Source organism: Cygnus atratus, chromosome Z, assembly GCF_013377495.2.
Source record: "Cygnus atratus isolate AKBS03 ecotype Queensland, Australia chromosome Z, CAtr_DNAZoo_HiC_assembly, whole genome shotgun sequence".
NCBI lineage: Eukaryota > Metazoa > Chordata > Aves > Anseriformes > Anatidae > Cygnus > Cygnus atratus.
The window spans coordinates 78,341,473-78,358,366 of NC_066396.1; the positions used below are offsets into that span (position 1 = coordinate 78,341,473).

A 16,894-nucleotide genomic window follows, 5' to 3' on the forward strand; every position below is an offset into this window, starting at 1 on the left:
CTGATTCTCCTGACTTATGGTGCAATGTCAATTTTCACCCAGCTGCTCAGCTCAAGTAATACAACTGAAATATTATACTGCAGCCATAATTTAGGATGGAATCTCATGCCCTAATCATTTTGGTCGTCAATATTATGACATAAACTTGACTGAATTATTATTATTTTACAGCATCATCAAGCTAAGAAAGCTGTACACCTCTGATACAACACACAAAAAATGTCCCAGTACCTCTAAATGAAATTATTTATATGCTTCATACAGTCAGCTTTTCATTTAAGATCTTGTTATCCACCCTGGGACCGAATTAAAAAGAGGGAAAAGATGCGTGACTTCTCTCTTCACAAAATAGCTGAAGTGTGAAAAACAACCCCTAGGCAACACCCCATGCTGCACCGAAGTGTCTGTAGCTCTCCCCACACTTGTGCTGAGGTCTAGCAGTTGCAGGTCTGTGCAGTGCCTTTTATCACCCATGAGCAGCCCATCCCACATCATTTACTAGGTAAATGAAAGAAGAGGAGAGGAACCAATGGGAGTAGTGGGGATCCTTCAGCCTGGTTATCCACAGCTGCCCTTAGCTGGTGCAGTTCAGGCCAGCCTGGCCTAACAACAGAAAGTCCAGAAGAAAACCAGAAGGTAAGAAGACACTCAGATGGCCTCTATAAGACAGTTGGAGCTGGCTTATAGAGACACTTTTTCCATTCATCAGTAACCCAGATTATCCCAACATCTCATTAATTTATGATGGCTGGCTATCATATATAAACTGTCCCTCTGTGAAATGAGAGCACTTTTTCTCCCTATTATTTTGACTGATAATTTTCATAGGGGGTTGATAATGAATCTTGAGTCTTTCAAATTCTGATTACCATTTTAGATTATCTCATCTAATTCCCATTTTGCTTACTCCTTGCAACAAATCCTCCATTTATTCAGTAGTCTACTTAACAGGAACAATTTTAAACCATAAACTTATTAGGAAGTTCCTATAATTACACTTATATTAGAAATATACAAAAAACTCTAAGAGCTAGAACATTTAGTTACTTCCCCTTAATGAGGTAAAATGGGAATGCAAGTACTACTTTTTGGTGAAAAGTGTAATATAAAATTGTCATCTGGTGTATACTGCATTACTTCTCTACATTCAGAGTTGAGTCCACTTCTACAAACAGTTCTGTCTTTAACTTAAAATCACAGAATCATAAAACCACTTAGTTTGGAAAAGACCTCTAAGATCATCTGGTCCAGCCTTTAACCTAGCACGGCCAAGTCCATCACTAAACCATGTCACTCACTAAGTACCACATCTACAATTTTTGAATACCTTCATGGATGGTCATGTTGGGCAGTCTGTTCCAATGCCTCATGATCCTTTCAGTGAAGAAGTTTCTTGTAATATCCAACCTAAACCTCCCCTGGCACAACTTGAGATCATTTCCTCTTGTCTTATCCCTTGTTGCTTGGGAGAAGAGACGTATTCCCACCTCACTACAGCCTCCTTTGAGGTAGTTGTAAAGTATGATAAGGTCTTCCCTGAGCCTTCTTTTTTCTAGGCTAAATAACCCCAGTTCCCTCAACTGGTGAGGCTGCACCTCGAGTACTGTGTTCAGTTTTGGGCTCCTCGCTACAAGAAGGATATCAAGGTGCTCAAGTGAGTCCAGAGAAGGGCAATGAAACTGGTGAGGGGTCTGGAGAACAAGTCTTACAAGGAGCGGCTGAGGGAGCTGGGGTTGTTCAGCCTGGAGAAGAGGAGGCTCAGGGGCGACCTTATCGCACTCTACAGGTATCTTAAAGGAGGTTGTAGCGAGGTGGGGCTTGGTCTATTCTCCCACATGCCTGAAGACAGGACAAGGGGAAATGGGCTAAAGTTGTGCCAGGGGAGGTTTAGGTTGGATATTAGGAAGAACTTCTTTACGGAAAGGGTTGTGAGGCATTGGAATGGTGCTGCCCAGGGAAGTGGTGGAGTCACCATCCCTGGAGGTCTTTAAAAGACATTTAGATGTTGAGCTTAGTGATATGATTTAGTGGAGGACTTGTTAGTGTTAGGTCAGAGGTTGGACTAGGTGATCTTGGAGGTCTCTTCCAACCTAGATGATTCTGTGATTCTGTGAACTGCTCCTACGAGCTGTATACGTTCCAGTTTAAAACCTTAACAAGCTTACACAGTATTCTGGAACTTTGCAGAAGAGTGCTCTACTTGCTCTACTCTGGCAAGAGAGTAGAGCATATACATTACTCCACACTGTTTTAAACACTTAAAAGAAATCTGCATCTGGATCGGAGTGCTGATCAGAAGAGATCAGACCTTGCACCCTTAAGCAAATGCCTTAACAGAGATTTTAAATAAAGAGTAAAAGAGCATACAAAAGCATCAGATCATACAGAGTTAGACAGTAGAATGAAACTTCTGAGTTACAAACAGCAATTTTCCCAGTTAGTAATATTAAATATATGCAGAGTAACATTTGGGCAACCTTATTCTTCTGCTTCTGAGCATAATAATATTTATCAGTGGATGAAAGAAAAAGGAGTAAGAATTCTCTTAAGGGGTAAGGGCATCTCTTTATGGTATCAACATTCCAAAAGAATGTTTCCCTACTTCATTATTTTAAATATAACTAAAGATACTTGTGGAGAAGAAGGTAAGCAAATGTGATTCCAAATCATGATGAATTTTGCTCTGCTTAATGAGCCCTTCATATAAATAGTTTCAAAAAAAATAAAAATCTGGAAAATAACTTGGGGGGGAAATGAAAGAAACAATAGTAAAGTCCATCTGTCCCCAAGTTTCAATATTCATCTTTTAATTTTTGTTTTTTTTTTACACTGGAACTGCAGTGTACTTAGAACATGCATTAACCTGAGCACCAGCAGGTTTTGCATCTGATCATTTGAGCCTAACAAGTCTAAAATCTTCTAATCTGAATCTCCTAGGATGCCAGAATTATCATCTCATTAAAGACCAATTTGCCTTTTCAGCTAAAGAATCAGCTTCCTTCTGGCATTTTTATTTTAGCAAGTTGTTTTCAAGCTGTTGAGTGATATCCTTCTACATAAAAATCCAGGAGAACACTAGATTATATAAAATAGGAACACAAAAATGGACAGTACTTTAAGAACATCTATTTCTGAAGTCTATATTTTATGAGAAATTACATCATCTGGGCTCTTCAAAAACATAAAAACTACGTATTTGATGTCAGCCAAGAAGCCAGAGGAAGAAGAAAATGAATCTATAAAGCTACCACCCATTTCTAGCAAAACAGAAGAGTAACTAATCCTTGGTCCTTCTTGATAGCTCCTAACAAATAATGTATTTTTAAAATATCAAAAGTTCTGCAACTCTTCATTCTACCAAGAGTCAGACAAACACATACAGATCTTGGATTTAATATTTGGCAAAGATACCTGCATTTGACGTACATACAAAAATGATATACAAGGAACTCTTTAGGGCAGATTATAGTACTAACAATCTATTAGCAATTTAAAAAATAAAACATGTATGTTTTATATGTATTTAAACACATGTAAATACAATAAAATAAATAAATAAATAAAAACTAAGGGTGGGTGAGATCAATCTTTAATATTTGCCTTTTCACAAATTTTACAGAACCAAAGAATCTATAATAGGGCCAGGTCTGTGCTGCAGCTGATGAGCATCTGATATGCATAATATGAGCCTCTGCAGAAAACACCACTTTCTTCTAACCAGAGCTTGCATGGCTCTTAGAAACTACAGACCTTTCCACTCTAGACAAAAATAAACAATACTGAACAACAAAGTCAACATAACATGGAACTTAGTTTAAACAGCCTAGCAGCAAATTCAGCAAGTCTCTGGACTACTTCAGAAGTACTAATGGATTTGAAATGTTCATACACTTGCATAATAGAATATTTATCCCATTAGATTTCAATGTCTCAATGTGTACTCAATTCAGCTGTTTTAATCTGCTGCAGCTGTTGCCCACCCAAACCTCTTTTGTTCAAAGCAGATAAATTATTTGCAGGTTTCCTTCTCCAGACAACATTAGAGCACCTATCCAAAGACCAATTTTCCTTGGCTGCTAACATAAGCTCTTCACAGATTTTTTATGTTTTACTGGCAGATTTGGCAAAATATAGTTGGCTTATTGTACCTACTTGTTTGAAGCCAGTTCTAAACATTTCAGAACCCAGACACATCACGCTGCTAAGAAAACCGCTGTTTTTTTTGTTTTGTTTTGTTTGTTTGTTTGTTTTGTTTTGTTTTCTGTTACTTCTTCTGTCTCTTCTTTGCCCCTTAAACTAGCGAAACCGGTCAGCTGCATACTGGAGCCCAGTGGGAATGGACCTGACTCACAGGAATGAACAAGTGCTTGCTGGTGTCTCCCTTTCAGTCCACACAGCCAAGGCAGGTCAGATCTGCAGAGTGCCAACTCTTCTTTTTGAACCGCCACAGTGTTAGCAGACCCAATATACTTGGAATTTCCAACTGAATGGCTCCTGGGTATAAGGTACATCCTTATTGGTACGTGAGAGTTCTCCATGACCTACATGCATGGTTTTCTCAACATTTTTCTATTCCTTGGCATCAGTGCTGGAACTTTTAATAGAAATGTAATTTACCGCTGAGAGCTTCATTGCTCCCATTGAAAACAGGGGCTGAGAATGTGTTTTGCAGACTGTCCTGGGCTCACAAACCTTATTTATCTTTGCAAGTTCCCATTGTGAGCAGTAGTTCTGGCAATGAGAATCTGGATGTTTTTAGGTTGTCTTTTTAATTAGACCAAAATGCATAAAATCTCCCTCAGTATGTTGAACTGCTTGTTTGCCCATTTGGCCATGTCAAATGCTCTGAAGCAACTACTCATTCCTTGCCATTCTGTGCTTTCATAAAATAAATCTTTAAATGGAAAAAAAAAAAAGTGTGATATGATTTTCAAGATAGGGTTTACCTGCACACATTGTGGATGGTCATCTTGAGAACACTGGTAGACTTGTAAGACTGGGCATATAATTCAGGATGCTTTATAAAGGGTATGTCCTGATTAAACCCAAGAGTATAGTAACTAACTTTTTTAATTGCTAACAGCATGCTGGGCTGCATTAGCTTTCTGTGATTCTCTGACACTATCCTAATGAATTTCATTCTCAATATCCAAATAAAGAGGTTCTCTTAAAATATTAGCTCTGGTCTAAATGAACATGATTGTGTATCACTCACAGGTAAAATCTTTCACCTAATTTACTGATGCTGATGCAATATCCACTGTATTAGCATTCTCACCAATTTTGACTTTAGCTCCTGTTTTCACAAGAGGTTTACTAGCAATCAATACCAAAGGCAACTGTTTCAGCAGAACCATTGTACAATTACTTACAATATTACAATTACAAAGTATAATGTCTTCTGCTCTGCATTTAATACCATTTAGCAAGACCTTCTGCTTGCATGCATTTACTCTACTCAGTTTAGATTTCTGTGTACTATGCACCCTTCAGGCTACTCAGAAGCTAACAATTAAGACTTAATTAGTCAAATTATTTTTATTAATACCTATTGATTGTCTTTCAACAGAATTCCGTATCTTTGGAAAACATCTCTTAATGAGTCAAGTGCCCTTATATGTGATAGTTCCTGGTTAAAAACGTGTCTTACAGTCAATTCTAAAACTGCTGTATTGGAGTTGTGGCATTACAGACTACAGACTTCCGCAAAGAATACTGTGAGAAATGCCATCAATATACTGAACATACAACAACAGCTACAGCCTTACTAAGAGGAAACTTAGTAGTCCATACTCATATTGACAATTCTAATCATAGGAAAGGTAATACAAGAATGCATTTCAAACTGTTTAGCAAATAGCTTGGGGATGTTTCCCACTAAAACCAAAGAAACAAAACACAAATTCACACAAAATCACATTCATTTTCATCAGATGCTATGTTGATAGAGCTCTGTTTAACAACTTCTTCCATTGCTCAGAAGAGGAAACCTGGCTATCATTAAGAACAGCAGCAGTAAGTGGTTGCTGAAGAAAACTAGCACTTTCCCTGTTTGCCCCCAAGAAAAGAAATTAGCACAGAATCCAAACAAGTACCATATCTAAAGCCCAGCAGAGAAGAATTTGTTTTCTACCCCCTCCCACTCCATCTCTCTCTTTTCTCAGAAGAGACTAGTCTGCTACCATGAAAGCTGATTATTCTTCCTATATACAAATAAACACAGGTCCACTCACAACTCCACAGTTTCACCTTTCTGTCAATGGGACCATTGAAACAATTTGCAAGAAAAACAAAAGAAAACAAAAACAAAAAGAGACAAACCTTTCCTTCTCAACTTTTCCAAATGTTAAATTGATCAACATCAGAAGCAAAGCATGATGACACTTTACTGAAGAAGAATAATATCCTCCTTTGATCAGTGCAGCAGACGGTGGATAAGTCACTGAGGTAGATGCAGTCATGATAGCAATAAATATAGTCAATTTGGGTGACACTACACATATACTGAAATAAGAACAGATGCTGAAATTGGGAGTGCGCGGTCGAGTAAGTCGAGTATTTCCCAATACTTAGCGCAGGCAGCCTGGCAGCAGATTGAGGGAGGTGATCACCTACCTAGAATTATTAACAGATTGGAGCATCTGACATATGAGGGGCACCTAAAAAAGATGGAACTGTTAAGGCTGTAGAAGAGAAGGCTCAGAGAAATAAAGAAATCAGAGCCAAAGTCTTCTCAGCACTTCATGGTGACAGAATGAGAGACAATGGGCAGAAACTAAAACCCAGGAAATACCACTTAAACTTACTGGGGGGTGGGGGGATGTCACTAGACAGGCACAGATTGCCAAGAGAAGCTGTGAAGTCTCCATCCTTGGCAATATTCAATCAGATCTGATGCAAAAGGTGCACTTTCCAAAAGTGTCCAAACAGCCTATTTGAATGTAGGGTTGGAGAGTGTTTGCAGCTCTCCTGTAATATGCTCACGGATCTTTTACACTCCCTGTCATCATATATCATTTATTTTAGCAATTACATAAATTAAACGTTCACCAGTTTATCCTGGTGGACAGCTATTGAATTTCAGATCTGGAAGATCAAAACTGAGTAATTTTAAGTCACTCAGTTTTCAAATGTGAAGAGCATGGTCACTCATGCTACATACTAATAGTCTTACAGCGTAATAAGCTTAGCTGCCCTTTTCTTTGACTTTTACCTTTAGTCATGTATTTCTCTCCCTGTTTTCCTCTACGCACACACCAAATAAAATGGGATTCAATGTTATTTTTTATCTTAAGAACATTTTTGCCAGTCTTATTTCAATGCATATAGCCACATTGTCATCGCTCCTCTCATGCAATGTCCATAACTAAGCTTCTTTTCGTTCAATGACTATTCACATTGATTAAGATGCACATTAATAGTTTTCCCTAACAATGTGTATGAAAAACCTTCTATTAATTGTATGTAACACCTGCAGTTTATGGTATTTCTGTAATTTACATGGTTTCTGAGAGTTAGTTGTGAGCTATTTAAATGCTGTAAAGTCTGTCAACTTATTGTCTCTGAGGCATATCAATACAAATGTAAATTACATGTGAATCTTTTTCAATTAAGGCTAAAAATCATGTTGCCAAAGATACAGGAATCTGCTAAAGAGGTAACTCAGGCCATAGCGTCCTTATTATCTTTGGAAAACATCCTACTATTTGGGAAGCTTGATATAATTACCTTTTACTCTTATCTGTTTAGCTAAATCCTTTTCTGCCTCACTGGAGGATGTGCTGTATTGAAAAGAACCACAATGTAATTTTTCCTGCTTGCCTCTATCTTATTCTCCACTAGTTTATCAACTTTTTATAATCTGTTAGGATACAGAGTATTAAAATGACCTAACTGTACAAACAGAGTAATAGTATAGATCTATCTTCTAATCTCAATTCTTTTAGCATAACAATGTATATATAGTATTTAATATACGGAAACAGAAAATGAGAGAGGATTACATTTAGAGAAAGAATAGGATTAGAATATGATTGTTAATTTATAATACATAAATTATTACTAACACTGTAAAACAACTTTGTTTTAGGTAGGCTCACTCAAAGGCACAGGATCAGAAAATATTGGAACGGTCTGGCAGAGGAGTCAGGACTTTCCGTTGGTAAGGTTTAGAAAGAAACACCAATATTGAAATAATGTGCTATGATCATGGTGGGTTATTTTATGTTATCTTTTTAAGATAATAAAAAATGTAACTGGAGGTACACCTTATGTCCTTGAAACACTCACACTACTCCCCAGCTTTACTGAAAAGTGGTTGGTCAATGTAGGTACTTCCATCTAAATATTTGATTTCTCTACCCTGAAGTATTTTCATGCATCTTCCATTCTTCTGTAACAAGAATTTACACCTTCCTATCTGTATTGCATTTATTTACCCACTTCCAACCTCAATCATTCTGTGATTCTGTCGTTAAGTAAAACCCGTTACCTCTTCCTGTGAAATCTCCATCTGAGGTATATTCCTTGAAAATGTGTGACTTTCCAGTTAGTATTCAGAGATAAACAATATTTTGTTGCCTTGACTGAATAATATCTAAACTAGGAGTCTCTGACAACAGGGCTGCATGGAATACCTCACTGCATCTCGTTCTTGCTATACAGTGCTTCTGAGGGGAGCAGTACCGCTCCCTTTCTCTTTTTCTCCCACCCTCCTCTTTTCTTCTTAGTCATTGTTTCCAGACATCTTAAATACCTAGTTTTAAACCACCTTGTTGCTTTCAACTACACAGGAAATTGTCAAGAAACCTTTTTGGAGATCCTAGGAACTAAAAGAATTAACTCATTAAAAAGACGAATAGAAGTAAGCTTTATTAGCACCCTTTCTCCAATCTTAACATCTGCTAATAAACACTTGTGGTACAAGTGATCACACGGGGTCTTACACTCCTGAACTCCTCTCAAATCCATTTTGCAACTGATTTTTTTATTTGGAATGTTCCAGTGTTTGAATTAATGGAGTCTAACTTACTAACAGCTTACACTCTTTGTCATTATTTTCATAGGAAAAATCAGAATATTAACTTGAAGTATCAGTTTTTTCAGTGGTTTACTTTATGTAGGGGAGGATAATGCTGGATCAGCCTCAAACAGTCTATACCAAAAAGTAAACAAGCAAACAAACCTTTTTCTACTTTTTCTCCTAAAAAGAACTAATTTTAAAGTTTTCAGAAAGTAACAGTTGTCTCTGAATCCATACAGGTAGCATAATCATAAAGAACAAATACAAACAGAATGAACACTATGTACTTTATCTAGTATAGGAATTTTAATAAACCCTTTACCTAATCAGCATTGTTTCCTGCATATTCCCTCTGGATTGCAAACTAAAAAATATAATATTGTGCCTGCATAAACATTGTGATTACCACATATTCTAGTGTTCTCTATTTGCTTATGTTTTACTCTGTTTATCAAACTGAGATTTTGTTGTGTTGGAAGAACTTACTTAAGAATATGTGCATTTTTTAAAGCCCTGTTAATATGTAGATGTAAATTACAGTGGCAATTATCACAATATGCTTTTATCTCAAATTCAGTCACTATCAGCATCCTCTCTGTTATGTGCAATGCAATTTCCTGCCAACCAAATGCATTATGGACCCCAAAGTTTCCTGCAGTAAATCCATGTCACAGCCATTTTAGGGCAGTGTGGCATGTACTTCTAGGATAAATTCAGACCTTCAGGCATGCATGGAAATGTTGGGGAAAGGGATGGAAAACAGGATTCAAAGACAGTATGTTCCTGCTTCTTGGTAGCTGCACCAATGGAAAATAACAGTTTCTCATGCAAATCAAATGTTTGGTAATAACCAGCTACTATGTCTGATAATGATTTACAGTCAGAGGAAAGTGCAGTAGGTGTCTGACCAAAGTTTGTCATTCTACCACAGGAACTATTACATGTGCTTCTAGAAAACTTATGTTCAGGGGAACCAAATTCAACCCAATCTCTGCCATAATTAAAATTGCATTAAGGAGACGTAGGATTCACTCCCAGAACAATGGAAGCATCATTTTCAGAAAAGAAAAAACAAACAAATGTGGGTTCCTAGACTAAGTTCTGCTAGCTGTGTTTCATGACAGAGAGATACATACTTAATCGCCAGAAGAGTATCTACTGGTAGTGCCTGTGTAGCCTTGACTTATTTATTAAGAAATGAAATCACCATAGACTTAGGAGAGATGAAGTGTTAGAGAAGTGCTGAGACTAGCTTTGACAGTTTCAACAAGGCATTTGCAGAAGTAAGTGTTCTCAGCTGTTGGCATTGCTTTTCTGCTCCAGGCTGGTGTCCTACAGGACAGCTGGCAGAAGCAAAATGTGCGAGCTGTACTCGGCTGTCACTGACCAAAGCATGTTAGTGTAACCCAGATTGATAAATTACAAACATAGACATCAGATATGAAATACTTGAAGGGTTGTACTGTTTTCAAATACTTTGGCTGTCAGCAAAAGAAATGCACAGAGAGCATGCAAAGCCTTCAGACAAGAGGTGCTGCCACAGAGCCTTCACTCTAGCTGCAGCATATTTTCCTAATATGAACAAAAATAAGAGACAATGCAAAGCCATTCTATGATTCTATGATTCTGTGATATAGATATCTGTGATACAGAAAAAAAGGATGAGACAGCAAAAACAAGCAATGCAACAACCACAGCACTACACAAAATGCAGTGGACAAAATCACTGACTGGTTGGCCACAACTAACAGGATGTTCAAACAGCTATTCCTCCATTCAGATTTTGCACTTACCAACCTCCACAACACTAGAACAGTTGGGGTCTGTGAAGCCTTCAGGACACTCGCATGAGTAGAAGTCATCGTTCAGCCCTGACAGACAGATGCCACCATTTTTGCATGGATTGGAGTCACACAGGTCTCCTGTGAGTTAAAGGAAGAAAAGATTCTTGTATGAAACTCTGCAAAAGTTATACACAAGCTCTAAGTATGGTAGACTACTGATGATCAAGAACAGACAAGTATGATAACCTCTGTGTCCTCTAAATATCTTTTGGCTAATTCTATTTTATATTTATTTAGCAGTACACCTCTGTCTCATCATTTTCTCTTAGCCTTCTACTCCACCAAAAGGGCTTCTCTTAAGCACAGTGACAGATATCCACTTGAAAACGAAATATAAATTAAAAAAATTAAGAATAATTTTTCACTTTATCTCATTTGAATTCTATCAGGATATATATTTGGAAAAAAAGTTACTTCTCCAGATTTAATGGAACATGAAGCCAAATGGTGCTTTAGGTTCAGGATATTATCTTACCACCTAGCTCCTGAGCAAAGAACTGTGACTGTGGTTACATCCTCACCTGCTCCAGATACATGCACTCATAAACCACTCAGCAGTAGAGATCAGGCATGACACAGTATTTCTGCTGAAAACGAAGCACAGCATTTAGGCCAGCAGTGTGCTTCTATGTTGACTTTATGTCAGTCACAGGAAGACCCGTTACATGTGTTTTCAGGAAGAAGTTCAACAATGGAAAGTAAAGCCACTGAAGGGTTTTGAGCAATTTAATTCTAACAGTAAGGTTAATGATGATATTTGAGCCAAGAGAAGCTTTCACTCCACCTCGAGACCCACCAACACCACAGGAAGGACTTGGGCACAGACCTTCAGTGCTCCTCCACAGTCCCCTCCATGCCCCAAGGAAGTTTGCCAAGTTCTCCCACAACTCCTTTGCTCTGACTGCAGAGACAGAGCAAATCAATTACAAACAAAGCTATGCTTCACTTCAAAACCATGCTATGCTATGAAATAGTCATGCTTCAAAGCTGCTTGGGACATGGCAAGCACAGGCACAGGGGGTAGCTTCAATCTTCCTAAATAAGGAGAAACAAGCAGATTTTGCTAATCCTTGAATTGCTTTTCAGGGAAGACAGCCTCCTTGGCTAATTAGCATCGAGGCGATCAACAGCGGCAAGATGTAAACTCTGAAAGATGCACCCCAGGGCTGCTTCATATGCTCATTGCTTGAACACGTCTCCAGTATTACCAGTGTATACAGTACACTATCTAATACTATTTGAAACCACCTTCATGAGGAGATATAAAAGAGAGAACAGAGTGCCCGTCCAACTCTTGTTACTCCTCTAGCACCTTCAGAGAACCACACCCTCTCACAGTTCTACAAATATGCTGAAATATGGGACTGCTTCTGCTGAAAACGTCTGAAATACCTGTTGTCAGTTTGAGATCTGATCCAAAGTTTGTGAGTCTTGCTAATGACTATTATTCTCCTGTAATGCTGGTACCAAGACATGACGTATTTTACATCTCTGTTGAAAGAGAACAACAAGAGGTAATTTTGTGTCCAGTCCGCACTGGAATAATTGGAGGCAATCCTGAAGAATATCCTTTGTGCAGCCTCAATTTCATATTTTTTATCAGCTATTTAAATACATCTTTAGATACATTTTTTACTTATCTCACACTTCATCTTGTAAAACAGATTTGTGCTATTTATTGATTTCTGTATTTTATCATATGACATAAGCCATAGGAACATCTTCCACATATCTTAGCATCAAATCTGCAAATGTGAATCTCCTAATATTTGAATGTGTTATGCTAAAACATAACAGTAACTTCAAATTCTTTAAATATTATTATATGGAATGTAATTTAGCAAGTAAATCAAAATCATTGCTGAGCGCAAATGCAAATTCATAAAGTTGAAGGGAACACTTTTTTTTTTTTTCCAACCATATGATTTTTACTTCTTTACAAAGTTGCACCATTTTACAGGTAAAGTATTTTATTCTAGAATGTTACTATTGCTATTCTACATTATGCTCAGTTTTATTGTTATTAGAAATACCAATAATTTGTACAGTAGTTTTGTTTTGCAAAATTTTTGCAAATGCAACTTAAAGCAACATCTACAGAAAGGCAATTTTAAAAAACTAAGTAGCACATTACTTTGTATGTTTTTTTTAAATTGAAAAGTTGCATTCTGACATGTAACTGTAGAAAGAGTTACACAAAGTCCACCTGTTTATGTCAGTAGTACTAACATTTTAATATGTTTTGGATTATAGTGATGGCAAGGAAAACCAAAATGTTTTTAACGCCTTGCTGGCCCACAGACTGAAGATCAGTGCCTCGTGAGAATTCCAATCTAACAATCACTTAAACCATTTTACCGATGTACAAAACTTCTGTGAATTCTGCACATCAATGGCAAACAAACAAACAAAAACTTTTTTTTTTTCTTTTAATCAATCTGACAGCTTTAATGGCCTTCATAGCACAGAGATTTGTCATGTGTCTACCTATCTGGTACTAACAGTCTTATACTGAACATTGTCCAGCTGAAGATGAAGTATGGCAGTTTGAAAAGAGTAAATGACAACTTTCCGTAACATACACTAGATATACCTAAACATTTTTTTTCTTCCTGTCAGAATCTAAACAACTCAAGCCTTCTCAGCTTGACTGCTGATTGCATTATTTGGTCCACAAGGGATGCCTTAGATTTCATGTGGCTTAGGCATTTGATTGTGGAAGAACAATCAGTATGAACTGACTGCTCTGAAAACTGCATTCCCATACCTTTAATTAAACAAATTAATTAAATATCATCTGGAACAGAGACACTTGTTATGTTAATCTGCATGGATATTCTTATTAAAATGAGAGGGGACACTCATTAAATGTTTCCTCACTCAGTGTCCTTCTGATTTCAGTTACGCAAAACAAGAAAGAAAAAGAAAGGTAGAAAGACAAACTACTGCTTCCATTTGTATGCTTTATACTGATTGACAAACTGAACGCATTGCTAATTTTCCATTGGATTTCCAGAATTTGAAATCTCCTACTAAAACCGAAGTGTTTATTGCTACCTGCGTTGTTTTCATTTGTCTGAAAATTTGTGTGGGCTTCTTAAGCTTGAAGCGAAGTACCTTGACCTACAGTTTGGAACTAATAAAGCAGATGCTGTCCTTTAACAGCAGTCATTTATTTCCATGTTCAAGAAGTAACTGCTCTTTTGACCCCAGCCACCCTGACCCAAATTCTACCGTCAGTTACTGCTATAAATTTGTTGTCATTATATTACATCACAGAAATAAAATGAGCACAGCACACCTCTAAAGAAAATGGGACTATCAAAAAGACAGAGTGTAAACTATGAATATAATCATAAGGAGTGAATATAAATACTTTGGGAACAAATTCTGACTTGGGCTGAAACAATTTCCAATTGTATTCATATGAAAACATGAAACAAACAACTCTGACCTCTCTATACATATTGAATAACTTATAGCAAAATGCTGTTAGGTTTTAATACATTTCACACTTAAATAATAATATTATTATTGTTTACGTTTGCTGCTTACGTATCCTACTTTTCCTGGTTTTGTTTGTTTGTTTGTTTGTTTTTGGTTTTTGTTTTGTTTTGTTTTAGTGCGGGCATCTGATATCAAGTAGGGTGCATAACCATAATGGGCAGCACAGCACAAACAACATTCTCCAGCTGTCCTCAGAATTCATGGTCACCCAGGAGCCTGGAAACCCTTGCAAAGACACTAAAACATCTAACATCCACCCTCACAGGGAACTAGGAAAATTGTTCACCTTCAGTCCAGTTACCAATGACATTATCTACCAATGTACCTCCAAGACAGAAATAAATAAATAAATAAATAAATAAATAAATAAAAATTTACTGCTTTTAGTCCATTTCACAGTAGGATTACAAACAGGCACATGCCTATGTTTCATGTTACTGTTTTAAATGACTATTTGTTTAGACTGTGGCAAGCTTAGTTCATTAAATTTTTGATGTTTTATTGTTGTCTTAAGTCTGAGCAAGTGCACAGACACAAGTGAGCAGTAATTCTGTGTAAGACTAGACATAAAGTTTGTGAAAACTTGCATACTCAAATTACTAAAACTCACTTAAAATGTTAGCACTCTTATTTATGACTTAGTGCCTGTGAAATTGTGCAGAAAAAAATAAATGTCACCTTTGAATCAACAATATTCCCCTCAATTTACATTTTGTGCCTCTTGAGAGGCCATTCACGTTGAAATATTGAACTCTAATTTGTTATACATTCTACTCAGTTTGATGTACAGAATCTGATTTATAAGGCTTTGCTCTGAAGAAGAAAAGCTTATAGGGGTGCACTTTGTTTTAACATAACTGATTAAGGGATTTGTTACCATTAAAGTACTATGTTACACATGACACAACCTTTAACACAATGGTAGTTTGGGAATTTAACCTTAGAGTCATTGTGAATGGGAGAGTAAAATAAACACAAAGAATTATATCCATAGATCTGCTCCTACAGAATTGTGCTCTGTGCTGGTGACTTGCCATAGTGGTGGATGACATGCTGTTTGCATGCAACTGTGGCAGGTTTCTATACATTAAACACTGTAAGCAGAACTCTGATATTAATAATAATAATACTTTAAAACAAAACAAACAAAAAAACACATTAAAATAATAGAGTACATTAAATAAAATGTATTGAAAAGGGTCCAATAAATAATGCAAGTGTCAAATGAAAACAATTAATTTTTTTCTTTACTGTCTGATTAACCCCGCACCTTTCATTATATGGCTACTCAAGCATTAAGGTATGGCACAACTTTGTGTACATAATATTTGTGCTATAATTACTGCTGTCTTTATTTCATCCTTGGAAATCTCTCAGACTGTAAAATCTCATCACATCAAGCTTTTGGTGCAAGGACCTGTGAAACAGAACTAAGGAAAGATACGTTCAGATGGTCCCTGCACAAAATTGCCAGAACTCATAATCCCTCTGAATTTAACTCTTTAAAAGGACTCTTCCTTTGAAGTGATTTTATATGTAGCTATATATACAATATACATGCATGTATATGTGTAGTTCCTGTTTTTTCATGACAGCATGCATGGAAGAGTTAAAGTAGAAATTGTCTCAATTGTTGTAGAAATTGTCTCACTCCAAATTGTCTCAGACCAGACTGCATTGAGGAGCAGATAGTACATTTAAATGACTAGAAGTTACTACATTTTCAGGATGTGCAGTTAAATTTTCCTCATGTCTTCAGTTTTTTTTTTCAGAACATTCCCAAGTCAAATAAATCTTTGAGGTTAAGAATAAAAAAGCAAAACAGAAAGAATAAAATGAAAGTTGAGATACACACATACTCAAAAATACATTTCTAATAAAGAGCTCTCCCTCCTCATCCAAACTCAGAAAAAAACATACAACAAAGCTCATAAGACATTTGCTCTCCAGTAACAATTAGGCAATTAGGCTTTTTTTAATTTTATTTATTTATTTATTTATTTTTAAGACCAACTGCTTTTTTTTCCATGGAGAACCCAGTTAGCAGACCTGGTTTAACCTTCATTAAAAGCACTCAGAGAGGAACCATTCTGTAAGTCCACCTTGTTCCCTGACATACCTTCACATCACCACTCTTTATCTTTCAACAAAATGCTGAACATATGACTATTGCTTCTTACCACAAGCAGGTAGCCATGGAGAGAACAGTAACAGTTGTAAACCATTTGACAAACTTTATGTTTTCATACAGAGTACTTTCTAATCCTATAAGATCCACAAAACTCTTACATGACTCTTTATTGAATAGTGCAATACTTTGCTTGACAGCAAAGGACAAACTGAAAGGAGGAACTCAACTGCAGTATATAAATAATGCAGCACACCATGATGGTAACAGTTAGGCCATCAGTCCTTGTCAAGAACAGAAATTCAGGGTTTATGAAAACAATTTTTGTGATATGAAGGCTAAAGAAGATGCACCCTGCAAACTGAGCAGTACCATCCACAACCATATGTGTGT

General features: G+C 36.7%; 1 protein-coding gene across 2 annotated transcripts in view; it reads right to left on the reverse strand.

Annotated features, from left to right (window-relative positions):
* EDIL3 (EGF like repeats and discoidin domains 3) overlaps positions 1-16,894 on the reverse strand; it is a 269,638-nt gene that overhangs the window by 187,620 nt on the left and 65,124 nt on the right. For both annotated transcript variants that reach the window (XM_035563213.2, XM_035563212.2), the window contains exon 2: positions 10,816-10,944. In XM_035563213.2, the coding sequence (XP_035419106.1) occupies positions 10,816-10,944 (129 nt within the window). The remainder of the gene's footprint in view (positions 1-10,815; positions 10,945-16,894) is intronic.